Source organism: Monodon monoceros, unplaced genomic scaffold, assembly GCF_005190385.1.
Source record: "Monodon monoceros isolate NGI ecotype Baffin Bay Population unplaced genomic scaffold, NGI_Narwhal_1 Super_Scaffold_11, whole genome shotgun sequence".
Taxonomy (NCBI): Eukaryota; Metazoa; Chordata; class Mammalia; order Artiodactyla; family Monodontidae; genus Monodon; species Monodon monoceros.
The window spans coordinates 78,256,321-78,270,452 of NW_021703767.1; the positions used below are offsets into that span (position 1 = coordinate 78,256,321).

General features: G+C 39.5%; 1 protein-coding gene across 1 annotated transcript in view; it reads right to left on the reverse strand.

The window, feature by feature from the left end:
- Window positions 1-14,132, reverse strand: part of TPRG1 (tumor protein p63 regulated 1) — a 110,617-nt gene that overhangs the window by 8,382 nt on the left and 88,103 nt on the right. The window contains 1 exon segment of the mRNA XM_029213728.1: window positions 4,163-4,316. Within this exon segment, the coding sequence (XP_029069561.1) occupies window positions 4,163-4,316 (154 nt within the window).

Consider the following 14,132-nt stretch of genomic DNA (forward strand, 5'->3'; position numbering starts at 1 on the left):
ACTTAGTCACTCTAAGTACCTTCACTTTTAAAGTGGAGATAGCATCCTGCCCTCAAAGGGTTTTTGTTACTTGAATTACATGAACACGTGCAAATTGTAATCAATAAATATAAAGTGTAATTACATAACTGATGAGATCATTTTATGTCTTATAAAATCAATACCAAAAATATTATTTCCTATTTTCACAACTGTTTTATATGAGTAATGCAAAGTATGTGCATGCACAAGTTGAAAAAAGTTGGTAAGACTTGGAGATAAGCAAGAATGTCTGGAAAGAAGCCATTTGACCATCACACTTACCGGAAGTAGAAGTGATATAGTTAGTGAGATGGGTAAAAGAAGTAATGTATTTTGACCTAGTATTTCATAAATTTGACAGTGATTTTTTTATATCAGTGCTGAAGGACTTAGTATAAATTTGAATTTGAATGCAATTTTTTCCATTAATTCCTCTTCCTCAGGTACTTTTCAGACCAATCAACCCCATCACTCAGCTTCGACCCGGTGTTGTGTGGTATGAAACCTATATAAACAGCTCAACTTTCTCTCCTGAGCTTCGGACAGACCTAAATTTCTAACTGCCTGGCAACCAACTCAACCCCACATTCCACGGACCTTTCAAACTCAGCATTTCTTCAACTGAACCTTTAAACCTACTCTTTTTTCAGTTTTCCTCATTCAAATTAATGGACTCATCACCTACCCAAACCAGACCATGTCATCTTTGATTTCTTCCTCTCCTTCACCTACCATATCATGCCAGTTACCGTCTTCCATTGATACCCTGAATATCTCAAAATCTATTCATCTTCTCTCCATTCCTAGCACTCCTAACTTAGTTTAGGTCCTTATATCTATCATCTGAGCCAATACAATTACGGTGGGAAATATGCAAGATTAAACTCCAACTAAACTGTCTGTCTCTAAGGTATTCCATGTACCTTCAACTATCTCCAATTCTCTTCATCTGATCCAAACTCTGTTTCAGTTCTTTAGTACTTATTTAAAAATCTTTGCATTTTTATCTGCGTCCTCTATTAAGCAATGCCTTCCACAAAGGGAAGAATCTTGTCTCATTTATGTTTGTATTCTTAACAACAATCAGAATAGCTGCACATTTTAGGTACCAGAAAACATTTGTTAAATAGAGAGAGTCCAAGTTCTGTAGAAGAAAAGACTCTGAGTAAAAACAAAAAAAAAAAATGAATTTTATAAAAGTACTTTTAAAAATAAGTTATTCAATTAGATTGTAAATAATTTGAAATTTTTGACTGTGGATATCTCAGCTGTACATGATTCCCTCTCCCCTGCCATAATAGATTTGCTAAATTGAATTAAATTGCTTCAAGTGTTTTATTTAGTTATGCATTTCCCCCGTGTTCTTCTACTTTTTCCTATTTCATTCATAGGGGAAATGAAAAAAATAGTTTAAATCACCCTTTTAAAATCTTATTATGTCAAAATATTCATACAAAAGATTCTATATCCCCAGAATTACTGTTCTTCTTATTTATACTTTTACATTAATAAAACTGAATATTAATCAAAGCCAATTTTGGAAAATGTCCTGAACACAAATAACTTTGTGACATAAAAACCAACAGCAAAAGAAAAACCAAGACACAAAGAACTGGATCAGAGTAGTCATCATCTCATATCCCAGACTGAGATCACTTGTTTTCTTAGCGAGCTGGGACTCGGGGCGGCCTTTAACTGAGAAATGGCTTGGCAAATAAAAGTTCCAGACTGTTTTCAGGAACGAAATAAAGACTTTAAAACAATAATTTAATGAGAAAAGCCTTAAAGAAAATACACTTAACAGATTCAAAAAGTAGTTTGATTGACTGGAAACCAACCAACTAACTAACCAACCACTCATGGTGCTCATACCCATGCATGCATGTGCACACATACACACACACACACACACACACACACACACCTGTTGTTCTTTCTTCCATCCAAGGAGAGCTATATGAACATCAAGTTTCCCCTTTAGCCTTGGCTGATAGGAAGTCTTGGGCAAAACTTAATGCTCCAGTCTGCTAATTGTGTTCATGGGCATTTGGGGAACAGTTATTCCATTCCCCCTTTTTTTCCATTCCCCTTTTGATATTTTATTTTTTAGCTTCCTTTTAAATTATTTAATTTTATTTCTCTATGGCAGAAAAACAATAAAGCACTATCAAGTATTAGAGTAATGCAGTGGCATATCTCTGTAGTTCATACAATTTCTTTTTTAACCCTTTATCCTGAATTTCTTCCAGCAAAGGACACTGAGAGAACAAGTGCTTTAAACACACCAGATACGAGAAATAAGAGAAGACTTTGCCCAGGAAGTGATGGACATAATAACCCAGGCAGTTGGTATTTATTTTTGACTTAAAAAGAATTACTACTACTTCAAAATATATATTAAATTAATTATTAGAACCAGTTTTCCTTTAAAGGCAGGAAATAGCTTTGGAAACATACATTATTAAGTTCTTTCAGTTGGATTAACAAGTGTTAAAAAAACAAACAAACAGATAAATGACTGCACTTTTAATAAGAAAGAGAAAAAGAACAGGAGTTTGGGGAAGAACAAGAGCAGGATAGAGAGAAAAGGAGAGGAGATTATGAAGTGACGTATCTGAGCATTATTATTAATAAGGTCTTTTAACAATAAGGAGAACAGATATTCCATTTGAATTTTGGGGCATTATTGTGATGTAAACTCCCACTCTATCTCCCAGAAGTCCTCAGTGAGTCTACTCTCACATAAATGCCTTTGTGTCAGTGTTATGTTCTTTCTGGTTTTCATTTTGGTTTTTTGTTGTTGTTGATTTTGGGTGGTTAAGAGTCAGGCTAGGGGCTGATGTTGATGCCTGGGTTGAGGTATTGTGAACTAGGAGTATAACAGGGAGACTAGCAAAACAATCCATACACATAACGAATTTAGCGCCTGCAAGAGCTTGGTGTCAGAGGCAAACCTGGAGACCAGAAGCCCCTGAGGACATCTGCATAAATCTTGAGAGGATAACTGAGCTTTGCTGAGAGCAGAATTGGATTCAAGCCAACTTCACCTACATGTTAGGGGGAATGGAGGCCCCATCTAGCCTCTAACCACATACATTTTGCCTCAGATCCTTTTTCATAAAATAGGGAACTTACCAATTAAAAATATTTGTTTATACATATACATATTCACTTGTATGAATAAATGTGTTTAAAATAAGGCAAGAAATGCAATGTATGCCATCTAACCACAGAAGGACTTTAGATGTAGACTGTCATGTTTTGAATTTATAGCAAATAAAGTTATGCTATTCTGAAGTGAATGACAGCATATAAAGATAAACTTAGAACAGAGAAGGCAAGAATTTCTAGGCCGTAAGCACACTGTTATGTGTACATCTGGTTTTGTTGAAAGTATACAGGTTGCTCATTCACTGCATTTACAGCTCCAGCTGTTTTACTTCCTGACTACTTAGAGTGTCCAAGGACTGCTTAAATCTCCCTAGGGAAGATGAAACAATAGTAGAAGGGGACCTCCCTGCCACTGATGAATTTTAAATTTACTCGGGGAGATGAAATTTAAAGGCATTAAAAATAACTCTTAATTGCTTTACGATTTACGGAACATTTATATATGCTTTATCCCATTTAACCTTACAATGGCCCAGTAAGGTTGAGAGGAAGGGCAGTTGTTCACTGTGTCCGTTTTAGAGATGAGATTACCAAGTCCCAGAAAAAAAAAGTGACTTAAACATGACCACCGAGCCATATCTGACTTCATATTTCACACTATTCCACATTCCTTCTTTGAATAAAGTAATTCAAATTTAATTAGACACAGAAAATTTTATGTACCCTGTAAGCAATAAACACAGACAAACAATACTACTGCAATTTTAAAACAATATTACACTACAATTTTTGCTCAGAGATTAGCAAAGAGGAAACAGCAGTGGTATGGTTACTATAAATATTGCTATATATTTTTTTTCAAATATAAAACAGCTCTACTGTTTACTGAAAAAGTCCTATAAACTTTTATAGTTTTTATCTATATAAATCCCAGGTTGTACCTTATTTTTTTTTTAACAATACATGGTTTAAAAGCACATAGCTTCACCAACAAAGCTAATTGGAGAGTGATGCCCAAGCCGTCTCCTACCTTTCAGATTTCGAGAAACTTCTCACTGGTGTATTTCATAGGGTGCTCAGTGAAGGTAGCATAAGGCACCTCAGTGGACCACGGGTTCCAACCGGATAATAGTGACTGCTGCTCTGGACTTCCCCGGTAGATCCTAAGGCCTTCTCCTTGTCTCCTGCAAGAAAGGAGTTTTTCTTTAGATTAGCCATTTTCATTAGATTAAAACAAACAGAAAAGTGTGGGAAGGGAAGGTAATGCCCCAGTCAGCCTTTCTATTGATGCTGAGATAATTGGCTGACCAACTAGTTAAATTGCTCCAGGGAATTTAGGAGGTGAGAAGAAAAGTGTGGATTTGGTTTCAAACATGATGAGTTCAAGAGGTTGTTGAGAATTCTGTGGGTAAATGCCTGGTTGGAAATGTGACTCTGGTGCCCTGGACAGAGGCCATGGCTAGAAATATAATTACTGAACTCATGCCAATATTCTGGTGGTCAAAGTTAAAAGAGGAAGGAAGAAGGAAGAGTCAAGTGGTGGGACAGGAACTGAAACATGGAAGACATCATCAACATGGGAGACAGTTTCGAGGAGAAGGAAGATGACTACAACTACAGTATCCACTAAGCAGTAAACTCAAGCAAGAAATGACTGAGAAAAGAACTGGGACTTCCCAAGAACTGGGAAGAACTGGGACCTTCCCAAGAGGGTATGCCTGATCTTTAAGAGGGTTGATGACCAATTCAAAATACCCTGTGACCTCAGCTTCTATGTCTCATGGTTCTCTATTCTCTGCACACATTCCTTCTACCAAAATTGCAGCAACAAGCACGTCAGAGCTCATAGGAAGACTATGCCTGGTCACAGTCCCTGACCCACATTTTGTAGGAGGCAGTAACCATCTGTTATAGCGCAAGCCTGGTCATCTGGTAAACCCAAGTACAGAGCAAGAGAAAGTCAGCTTGGGAGTGGTGATGGGAGGAAAGTTGTGGCAGGGGAATGTGGCCACACTGGATAACAAATTTGTAATTTCTGTGGCCTCTGCTTTTGCATGTACCCATCAGAATTTATGGTTTATGGTTTTAGACATCTCTGAATGCAAAAGAGGTCCCTGGAGATTAAGCCTAGCTCAGGTGCTTTGTATTCAACAAGCTTTAAAACTAAGTTGCCTGTAATTCTAAGCAGACCCATGGAACATCACAGAGCTCTCGTTTCTTCTAGAAATTAAATCCTGGGATCTAGAAGGAAAAACCAGACCTCAAGGGAAAACCAGAGCTCAATTGTGATGCCTTCACAAAGCTGTCACTTCCTGTATTAAAGACAGGATCCCTCTGGGAATGTCACTGTGGTTTCTGAATGTTTATCCGTGTAGAAATGTCGATAAACACAATCTCACACGTACGCATATAACACCCCAACGGGCTGATTCCTCAGCTTCTTCTTTCAGAAGGGAAGTAAGAAAAGAGCCTGGCTCATTCTGCTGCTCAGTTCTCAGATTCTTGATGATTATATTTGAAGGCTGATACCCACCTTTTTTTGTACTTAATCCTTTGCCAAGGAAGGGGAAAAAAGAAAAAGAAGAGAGAGGAAAATAAAAACATCATAAATACCTCTAAAGTTCCCTGTCTAACCCTTCATTTTCTCAGCTGCTACACTGACATTTATCTTCCCCCCCTGTACTTTCCTTCATTCTTTTTTTTTTTTTCCACTGGCCTGGTAATAAGCCCTAAGCTCAATGAATATTCTATGCATGCTAGTTAATGGAGCATTCTGGCTTGAGTCCCTCAAAACAACTTGCACGATACAACTATTTACGCTTCATATGTCAATTTATGTGCTGGGTGCAATTTTGCTTTTATTCAAAGGCAATGAAAATCTTCCAAGATAGCTTTCCTAGTAAATACAGTTTATATCTTTCACTTTAGGGAAACCTCAAATGAAGTTTAAGCATGAAATTCAAGAGGGGCCCTATTTCTAAATAATTAATCAATTTGAGTGTGGCAATGCCCTTTCTCAGAGATGTAGTATACTTCTAAACATACAAGCTCAGCCAACCTTCTCTCCTGAGCTCCAAAGGTGATAGATGGGAAGAGAAATCTACAACCACGCAGTCTCTCCAAAGGTAAAACTAAGGTGGTATTTCTCAGCAAAACTTTTAGTACTAGAGTCGTATAAAAACCTATCATATTCTGTCAAATGTCTCCTTAGGGCAAGTGCAGACAATATAGTTCCCTTTATGACTGGGAATGCTTTATTAAACTGTTACTCGTGCTTACCATGAGAGTGGTCATCCGAGGTGACAAGAGTAGAGTAAAAAATGCAGTGAACAGGAGGTCAGGGAGTGCTGTGTTAGTCTTCGTTTTGACACTTAATGCTGTATGACTATGCGACTATAGGCAAGCTCATTTCTCTTTCTGAATCTCAGTTTCCCCATATGTCCTTCAGGGTGTCTCGATGTGGTGATATTCCATGACTTCGGTAACCGTGTAAATGGTGTAGACAGCTATGGTCATGATGCTGCTAGCATTCACCCTGTCAAGGACATACAGCATCCATAAGAAGCCTCTGGATTATGGCTTCTGTAATTTAGGGGTATCAAAATAGCCTCCTTAAGTAGAACAGATCTTCTGCTGCAAAGCCTACACCCAGTGTTATCCCATCACTCCTCGGAAACTTTAGCACCTACCACGCTATTTTACAAACATGGAAAAGCACATATCAGCCACCATGTGGTGGAAGAGTAGTTTAAGGTTTATAAACTGTAGAATGTCAGAGCTAGAAGGGCTTTTGGAAGCTATAGCCCAGTGTCTTCTTTCTGGAGATGAGTGGAGATGAGAAAATTGAGACTCAGGAAGGACTAAAACTTTCCCAAAGCATCGCAGCAGGCAGGGCTGAGCTGGTGAGAGCCCTGGTCTCTCAAGACTTCAGTTAGGGTTCTTTTCACCATCCTGGGCTATAGTCACAAAATACATTCAAAGTTAAGCTCCTGCCATTACACAACATAGCCGGCTTTATTTCCAATAGACACAGAGTTAAAAGAATTGCCCTATGGAGCCTGCCATGATCTGTGGGCAAAAAACCTGCCCAGGGATCCTAGCTAAAGGTCAGAAAGAAAATCTCTGTCTCAAAAGGAACTGTAAATTTTTATATACTCTCAACAATAGCAATTATGAGATTATAGGAAAATAAGTTAGCACTAGAAGGGTAGGGGGAAATTACAAAAATGTTATGTTGTCAGGGTAAGAAGATTGGGTCTTTCTCGCTGAGCTGCTTTGGTCAAATTAATCAATGTGGGAGTATAGTCCCAGGTAAAGAATGCCAAAATCAAATTATTTAGCAAAGAAAGACTTTTGGTAGCTCTCTTCCCAACATCATACTCTGAGTGTAAACCCTGGCTTTCGCTACCTCTGTGCCTTTGGGCATTTCACACCACCTTTCTCATCTTCAGGTAACAACAATTTCGTGAGGGACAAGAGGATAATGACTGAAAAAATGTTTTGTATGCTGGAAGGCTCTGTCCGACTGAGCAAATGTTAAGTCCCTATTATGTACCATAACGCTTACTGGGTACTGTTAGAGCCTTTATATATTTTTTCATTTTATTCAACACTTATAAGCAATTTTTAAATGTTTTTGATAGAAATAGATGAAGTTAACAGGACATAAGATAAAAAGTACGACCAGGTTTAATCAGATCATCAAGTCAAGAACCACTAGTGGAAGAGAATAAAAAGAGGGAGGATAAACACCATGATCTCTGGACATATACAAAACCAGAGGAGCAAATCTTTAGCACAGAGGAGGTGCTGGAATCTTCTATGTTCTGCTTCACCTATTAATCCCTTTCTTTCATCTGATTCTGAGTCCCAGGGTATTTCTTATGCATTCAGCTTCTGTTTCCCATCAATGTATTGATGTATATAATTTCCTACTTAAACTTAAATCCATCAGAGAGACTCTCATTCACCTTAAAACACCCTTTCAATTCTCTGTTCTTCAGACTGAATAAGCCTAGTTCTGTAAAACTTTTATAATAGGTTAAAAATGATCTTTTAAATCACCTTAGAGCTGGTTCTCTGAAACATTCCTAGTTGTCTATCTTCAATTCCACCATTTAATTAGCACATTCTCTGTGCAGTGTGTTATCTCGAGGAGAGAAATGGATAAGGCCCAATCCCTGAACTCCAGATGCCCATGCTCTAATGATCTCTGGGCCTATTTTACTATTATCTGCTCCCCAGGCCTAAACAGGTACACATAGAAACCTGACAGTCCCATTACGGAAGTAGAGGAGCTCACCTATTGCAACTTATTTTGTTCGCACTTTCTATCCTCAAAGACACCAACTGGATCTGGCCTCCATTGTCACAGTAGTGGAAGCAAGAAGGTTAATGTACCCTTCACTTCTGATAAATTTCAAAACCTCACAGAAAGGTATAGAAGTAAAAGAAAGGATCCATTAGGACTCATAAGAACTTGGTAGAGGAAGAGGGTTTATAGTAATAGCTGGAGATTTTTAGGACCCTAGACTGTCTGAGTTGGAAGGTCCCTTAGACGTGTGTTTCTAATTCTTTCATTTTATAGATATATAAACTGAGGACCAGAATTTTCAAAGACCAGAGTTCTTCCTTTAGTCATGTTAATTACACGTTTTACTCAGTGATTCAGATGCAAAATTCTACTCAAATACAGCTGCTGGCAGGGTGGAAGGCCCAAGCAATTACTACTTTAAACCATCACAGCAGCCCAGTAGAAGATTTGCTTCCTACCCCAGAAAAGCAAAGCCATGTTGAAGCGATGAGGCTTATACAGAAGAAGCTATCAAACAAGTGCCAAAGGACCAATCATGGAAAATAAATACGGTTTAACAACACAAAGAGGAGCTCAAGTTCAATGAAGGGAAAACTTTCTTCAATTACAAACTTTGTGAGACAAAAGTTATTTTTGTCAGGCTCCTCTCCTTGAAGTCATTTTTAGCTGAAGTAGAAAAATATGCCAGCCGGTCACCAGTCTGGGTTCATTTGCTCATTCCACACATTTTTCTTTCTTCGGAGAGAAGCCATGCATCCTTTTGCACAGTGTGAGATAGCCAACATCTTTTCCCACGACGCCCCCCTCTCCTTCCATCCTAGCCTTCACAGATGCTGTGCTGAGGTATAAACTACCTGTTCAAAGAAGCAAATGAGGAGTCTAGCTCCCCGGAAGGAGCAATGGCAGCTTCCATTACTACGTCTATCCGCTGCCCCTCCTTTCTACTCATTCTCGACTCTCAAAGCTCCACCACAGAATTAAAAACATAGCTCCAGGCAGCAAACCGAGATTTATGAGGAAGCACAGACATTAACGCTTGCTCTAAACGCAGGGCGTGTGCTTGTAAGTATGGGTGAGCAAACAGAGGGAGGCCGCACTGGAGGAAGGATGAGGGCGGGCAGCCAGGGGGAGAGAGCAGTTCAGAACAGCACAGTGTATTTTCTAAATTGCTCCTTTTCCCTACCTCCCAGCCTGTATTGTTGAAAGGTGGGCCTTCTAGGCCCATGAAACGTTAGTCCCTTGCTTATTTAACCTGGACAAAAGGGGGGACTGGGTTGGCACCCTGGAGGGTATTCAGTGCTCCTCTGTTCAATGAATGACCTCAGAGGAAACATTTTCCATGACAAGAACCCAAAAGACGCTGGCACAGAGTCAGACAATAAGATTTGCAGAATGTGTTTACATTCTCTCCGTGTCCCCAGGCTGTTCCAAACCCAAGGCAGGTGCTGCCTTTATCTGCTCTCTTTGCTCACCTGGCTCCCTCCCAGAAGTTTCCAGGGCCTTGGACTCAGTGAGATTAACCATTTACTGGCATGGGTAACCAAGAAACTCTGTGAGTTATATTCCTTGAGGAAGAGGCGAGTGATAAAGTTAAAAACAGATCAGCGGTGTCTATAAAGAGAGAATTCAGGGGCAGTGTGGTGCCAGAGGTGGAACTTTGAGTGGCATTTAGGAAGCCTGCATTCAACGGATTGATCTGCCACCAATTTGCCGAGTTACTTGAACCATTTTCTTCTCTCTGGGCTCCAAGGGTCCTCTGTGAAACCAGGTAGTTGAACTAGGTCATCTCTAAGATCCTTTTCTGTCCCAATAAATTAATATCTGTGCAGAAAGACCAAGATAATGTGCATTAATAATGTATATTATTAGACAAAAAGCCAAAGGATAACTTAATGGCTAAGAGAAATTCTCAGACGGCTGCTGAGACCTGACCTTTCTCCTCCTAGAAGAAGAAGAAATCATCTTAACCGGCAGAATAAAAGACCTAGGGTGAAAACAAAAGCAGAACTCAGAGAAAGTGAGGGTGAATAATTACAAAAAGGGAAACAGAAAAAATGTATGGAAGCTCCAGGGCTGAAAGTCCTTAAAGGAGAAGTTGATCTGCTTGGGAAACTTTAGATGTGCTTGTCCTTGAGGTGGTCACATTCAGGGTTGACGTGAAGAAGACTGAGGTCCAAACCAAAGGTATGACCTTTGATGAGCTAAGATTTCATGGCTCACAGTGCTGTTGTTGCATGTGTGTGTGTGTGTGTGTGTGTGTGTGTGTGTGTGTGTGTGTGTGCTCACAGCAAATACTTAGAATAAAGTAAAAAACATGGACACTTATAGTGCCAGGTACATAGTAATCACTTAATAAGTCCTTCTTTAATGATGATAGATGAGTAAATAAATTCACAGACCAAGTTAGGATGCCTACGAGTTTGAATGCCATATGAGTCCATCCTTAGAATGTTACATGTTATGGCAGTATGTTTCCTGAACTGGCAGTCACTAAAACCTGGGTCTAATCCTAGCACCAATGCTAACTTTCTGTGTGGCTTAGAGCTGGGCACACTATCTCTGGATCTTCATTTCCCTTTGCTATGTTTTCACAGTGTTTGTGTCCTCCCAAACCTTATATGTTGAAATCCTAATGCCCAAGATGATGGAATTAGGGAGTGAAGCCTTTGGGAGGTGATTAGGTCATGAGGGCAGAGTTCTCATGAATAGGATTAGTGCCCTTATAAAAGAGATCCCAGAGAGGTCCCTCACCCCTTCCGCTATTTGAGGACACAGAGAGAAGGCACCATACTTGAAGCAGAAAGCAGGCCTTCACTAGACGCTGAGTCTGCTGGCACCTTGATCTTGGCCTTCCCAGATTCCAGAGCTGTGTGAGAGAAATTTTGGTTGTTTATAAGCTACTCAGTCTTTGATGTTTTGTTACAGCAGCCCCAAAAGACTAAGACACCCTTCTTATAAAATACTAAAGGCTCTAGATTAGTTACCCTCTAGAAGACACTCAACTATGCACATATCCAGCATTTCTGACCAGAAAGAGCCAAGGATTATCTTCTATGGGGTTTCATTTAAATGACATACAGAAATTTTTTATTTTCCAGAAGTTGTACGAATGGATTATTTGGATGGATATCATTTTAAAACTTACATTCTTACTTTCTTAAACAGTTTATATTAAAAATAACTAATTCTTTTATGGCTTAATAAAAATCATCACGAACCCCAGACTTTAAGACATGGAAGGGATTTATTATTCATGTATGTCCTATGTCCTTCACCCATTAACTTTGCCAAAACAGAGACAGAAATTTAGAAGAGTACCTAGATTAATACTTAAACCTCCACACTTCTTTCCTATCCTCTCACGTTTTCCTTTAAGAAAGCCAACTGTTGTATGTGAAGAGTAAGGCTATTACTCAAGTTCTAAAACATTCTTGACTGCTAACTTTATTAGTTCTTATAACAGCTCTCTCTTCTCTCACCATCAGCTGTCATTTCCTGCTGCTATCAACACTCCTGACTCCAGAGCGCTTCTTTCTAATTTGCTATTTCTATACTCCTACTGACAGGTTAACTAGGAATGTGTTACTATTGGAGTCATGGGCAAATAACTAAACAAACAAACAAACAAAAAAACCCTTCTCAGTCCCTTTCCTAAAGGGAAATGTGTCCATTTTATAGCAAAAGCTTTGGTTTCACAGATGCCACTTAAATGGAAAGCTAATCCCATAAGGTTGAGGGTAAATAAGTTTTAGATAAAGGAGAAGAAACTGTATGGTTCTTTTAGTCTTGGGCACCTAAATGCTCATGTTTTAGAAGGTCATTTGGAGCTCCATGCTTGTCAGAATGAAACAAATTGTGATCCCAGGATTAAAAATGATAACCTGCTTGCCACTGATGAAGATGACATGAAATTTTGTCATCCTTAGAGACATACCCTGGTAGACTGGCGTTATGATATTCTGTACAAGGAGCCTCATATTCTTTTTTTTTGTTGTTGTTTAATTTTATTTTTGCGGTACACGGGCTTCTCACTGTTGTGGCCTCTCCCGTTGTAGAGCACAGGTTCCGGACGCGCAGGCTCAGCGGCCATGGCTCACGGGCCCAGACACTCCGCGGCATGTGGGATCTTCCCAGACCAGGGCATGAACCCGTGTCCCCTGCATCGGCAGGCGGACTCTCAACCACTGCGCCACCAGGGAAGCCCGGAGCCTCATATTCTGATCCTTCCTTCAAACTTTTTAGAGTGTAACTCCCACAATATTTAACAATTGCTTTGAGTGTCAACATTATGAGCAAATCCCTATTAACATTCCTCTATAAAGCCCAGAGAAATTGCTCTGGATAAAATTGTAAATAAGACTTAGAGGTTGGAACAATCCCTTAGAGTTGAATCAAAGAAGGTTTCATTTATTTAACACATGTTTAATGATCTTCAACCCTGTACCAAGTACCATGCAAAGAGCTTGAAGAACATATAACAAGTCTTCAAGAAACTCAGAGCAGTCTAATGGTTTTGTAAAGTAGATGGTCTTTTAGCTGGGGTTTGATGGATATGAGGACTTTGATAAGTCAAGAAGGTGATTGAAAAAGAATAGCATTAAGTGCACTGAAGACAAAGGAAATCATGAGAGCAAAGACTCATTTGGGTTGGGGTTGGGGAGAGAAACAGAGAAATTCAGTGTATGTGTCATGATTTGTATTTTTATGATGCTCTTATCTATTTCCAGTTTGACTACATACGAGTCAGCAGGGTAGTGGGAGACAGGCCAGAAGAAGGCTACATAAGTGGTAAGATTGAGGTTAGGTGGTTGATCAGGACTGTGAAAGGTCTGGAGCAGCCTAATCCTAACATAGAAGCTAAGATGGGACTTCCCTGGTGGTCCAGCGGTTAAGACTCCATGCTCCCAATGCATGGGGCCCTGGTTCGATCCCTGGTCAGGGAACTAGATCCCGCATGCCACAATGAAGATCCCGTGTGCCGCAACTAAAGACCCAGTGCAGCCAAATAAATAAATAAATAAATAAAAATTTTTTAAAAAGAAGAAGAAGAAAAAGCTAATGAGAAGCTACTGGAGAATCAGTGGGGAGTGTTTTAATTAAGTGAGAAAATATGTCCCTGACAGCCACACTCAAAACTACAAAAACAACAACAACAATAACAACAACCCAAACAGAAATGAGCAGAAGACCTAAATAGACATTTCTCCAAAGAAGACATACAGATGGCCAACAGGCACATGAAAAGATGCTCAACATCACTAATTATTAGAGAAATGCAGATCAAAACTACCATGAGGTATCACCTCACTCCAGTCAGAATGGCCATCCTCAAAAAATCTACAAATAATACATGCTGGAGAGGGTGTGGAGAAAAAGGAACCGTCCTACACTTTTGTTGGGAATGTAGATTGGTGCAGCCACTATGGAGAACAGTATGGAGGTACTTAAAAAACTAAAAATAGAGTTACCATGGGATCCAGCAATCCCACTCCTGGGTATATATCTGGAGAAAATTATAATTCAAAAAGATGCACGCACGCACCCCAATGTTCATAGCAGTGCTATTTATGACAGCCAAGACATGGAAGCAGCCTAAGTGTCCATCAACAGATGAATAGATAAAGAAGATGTAAGATACACACACACACACACACACACACACACACACACACACACACACACACAC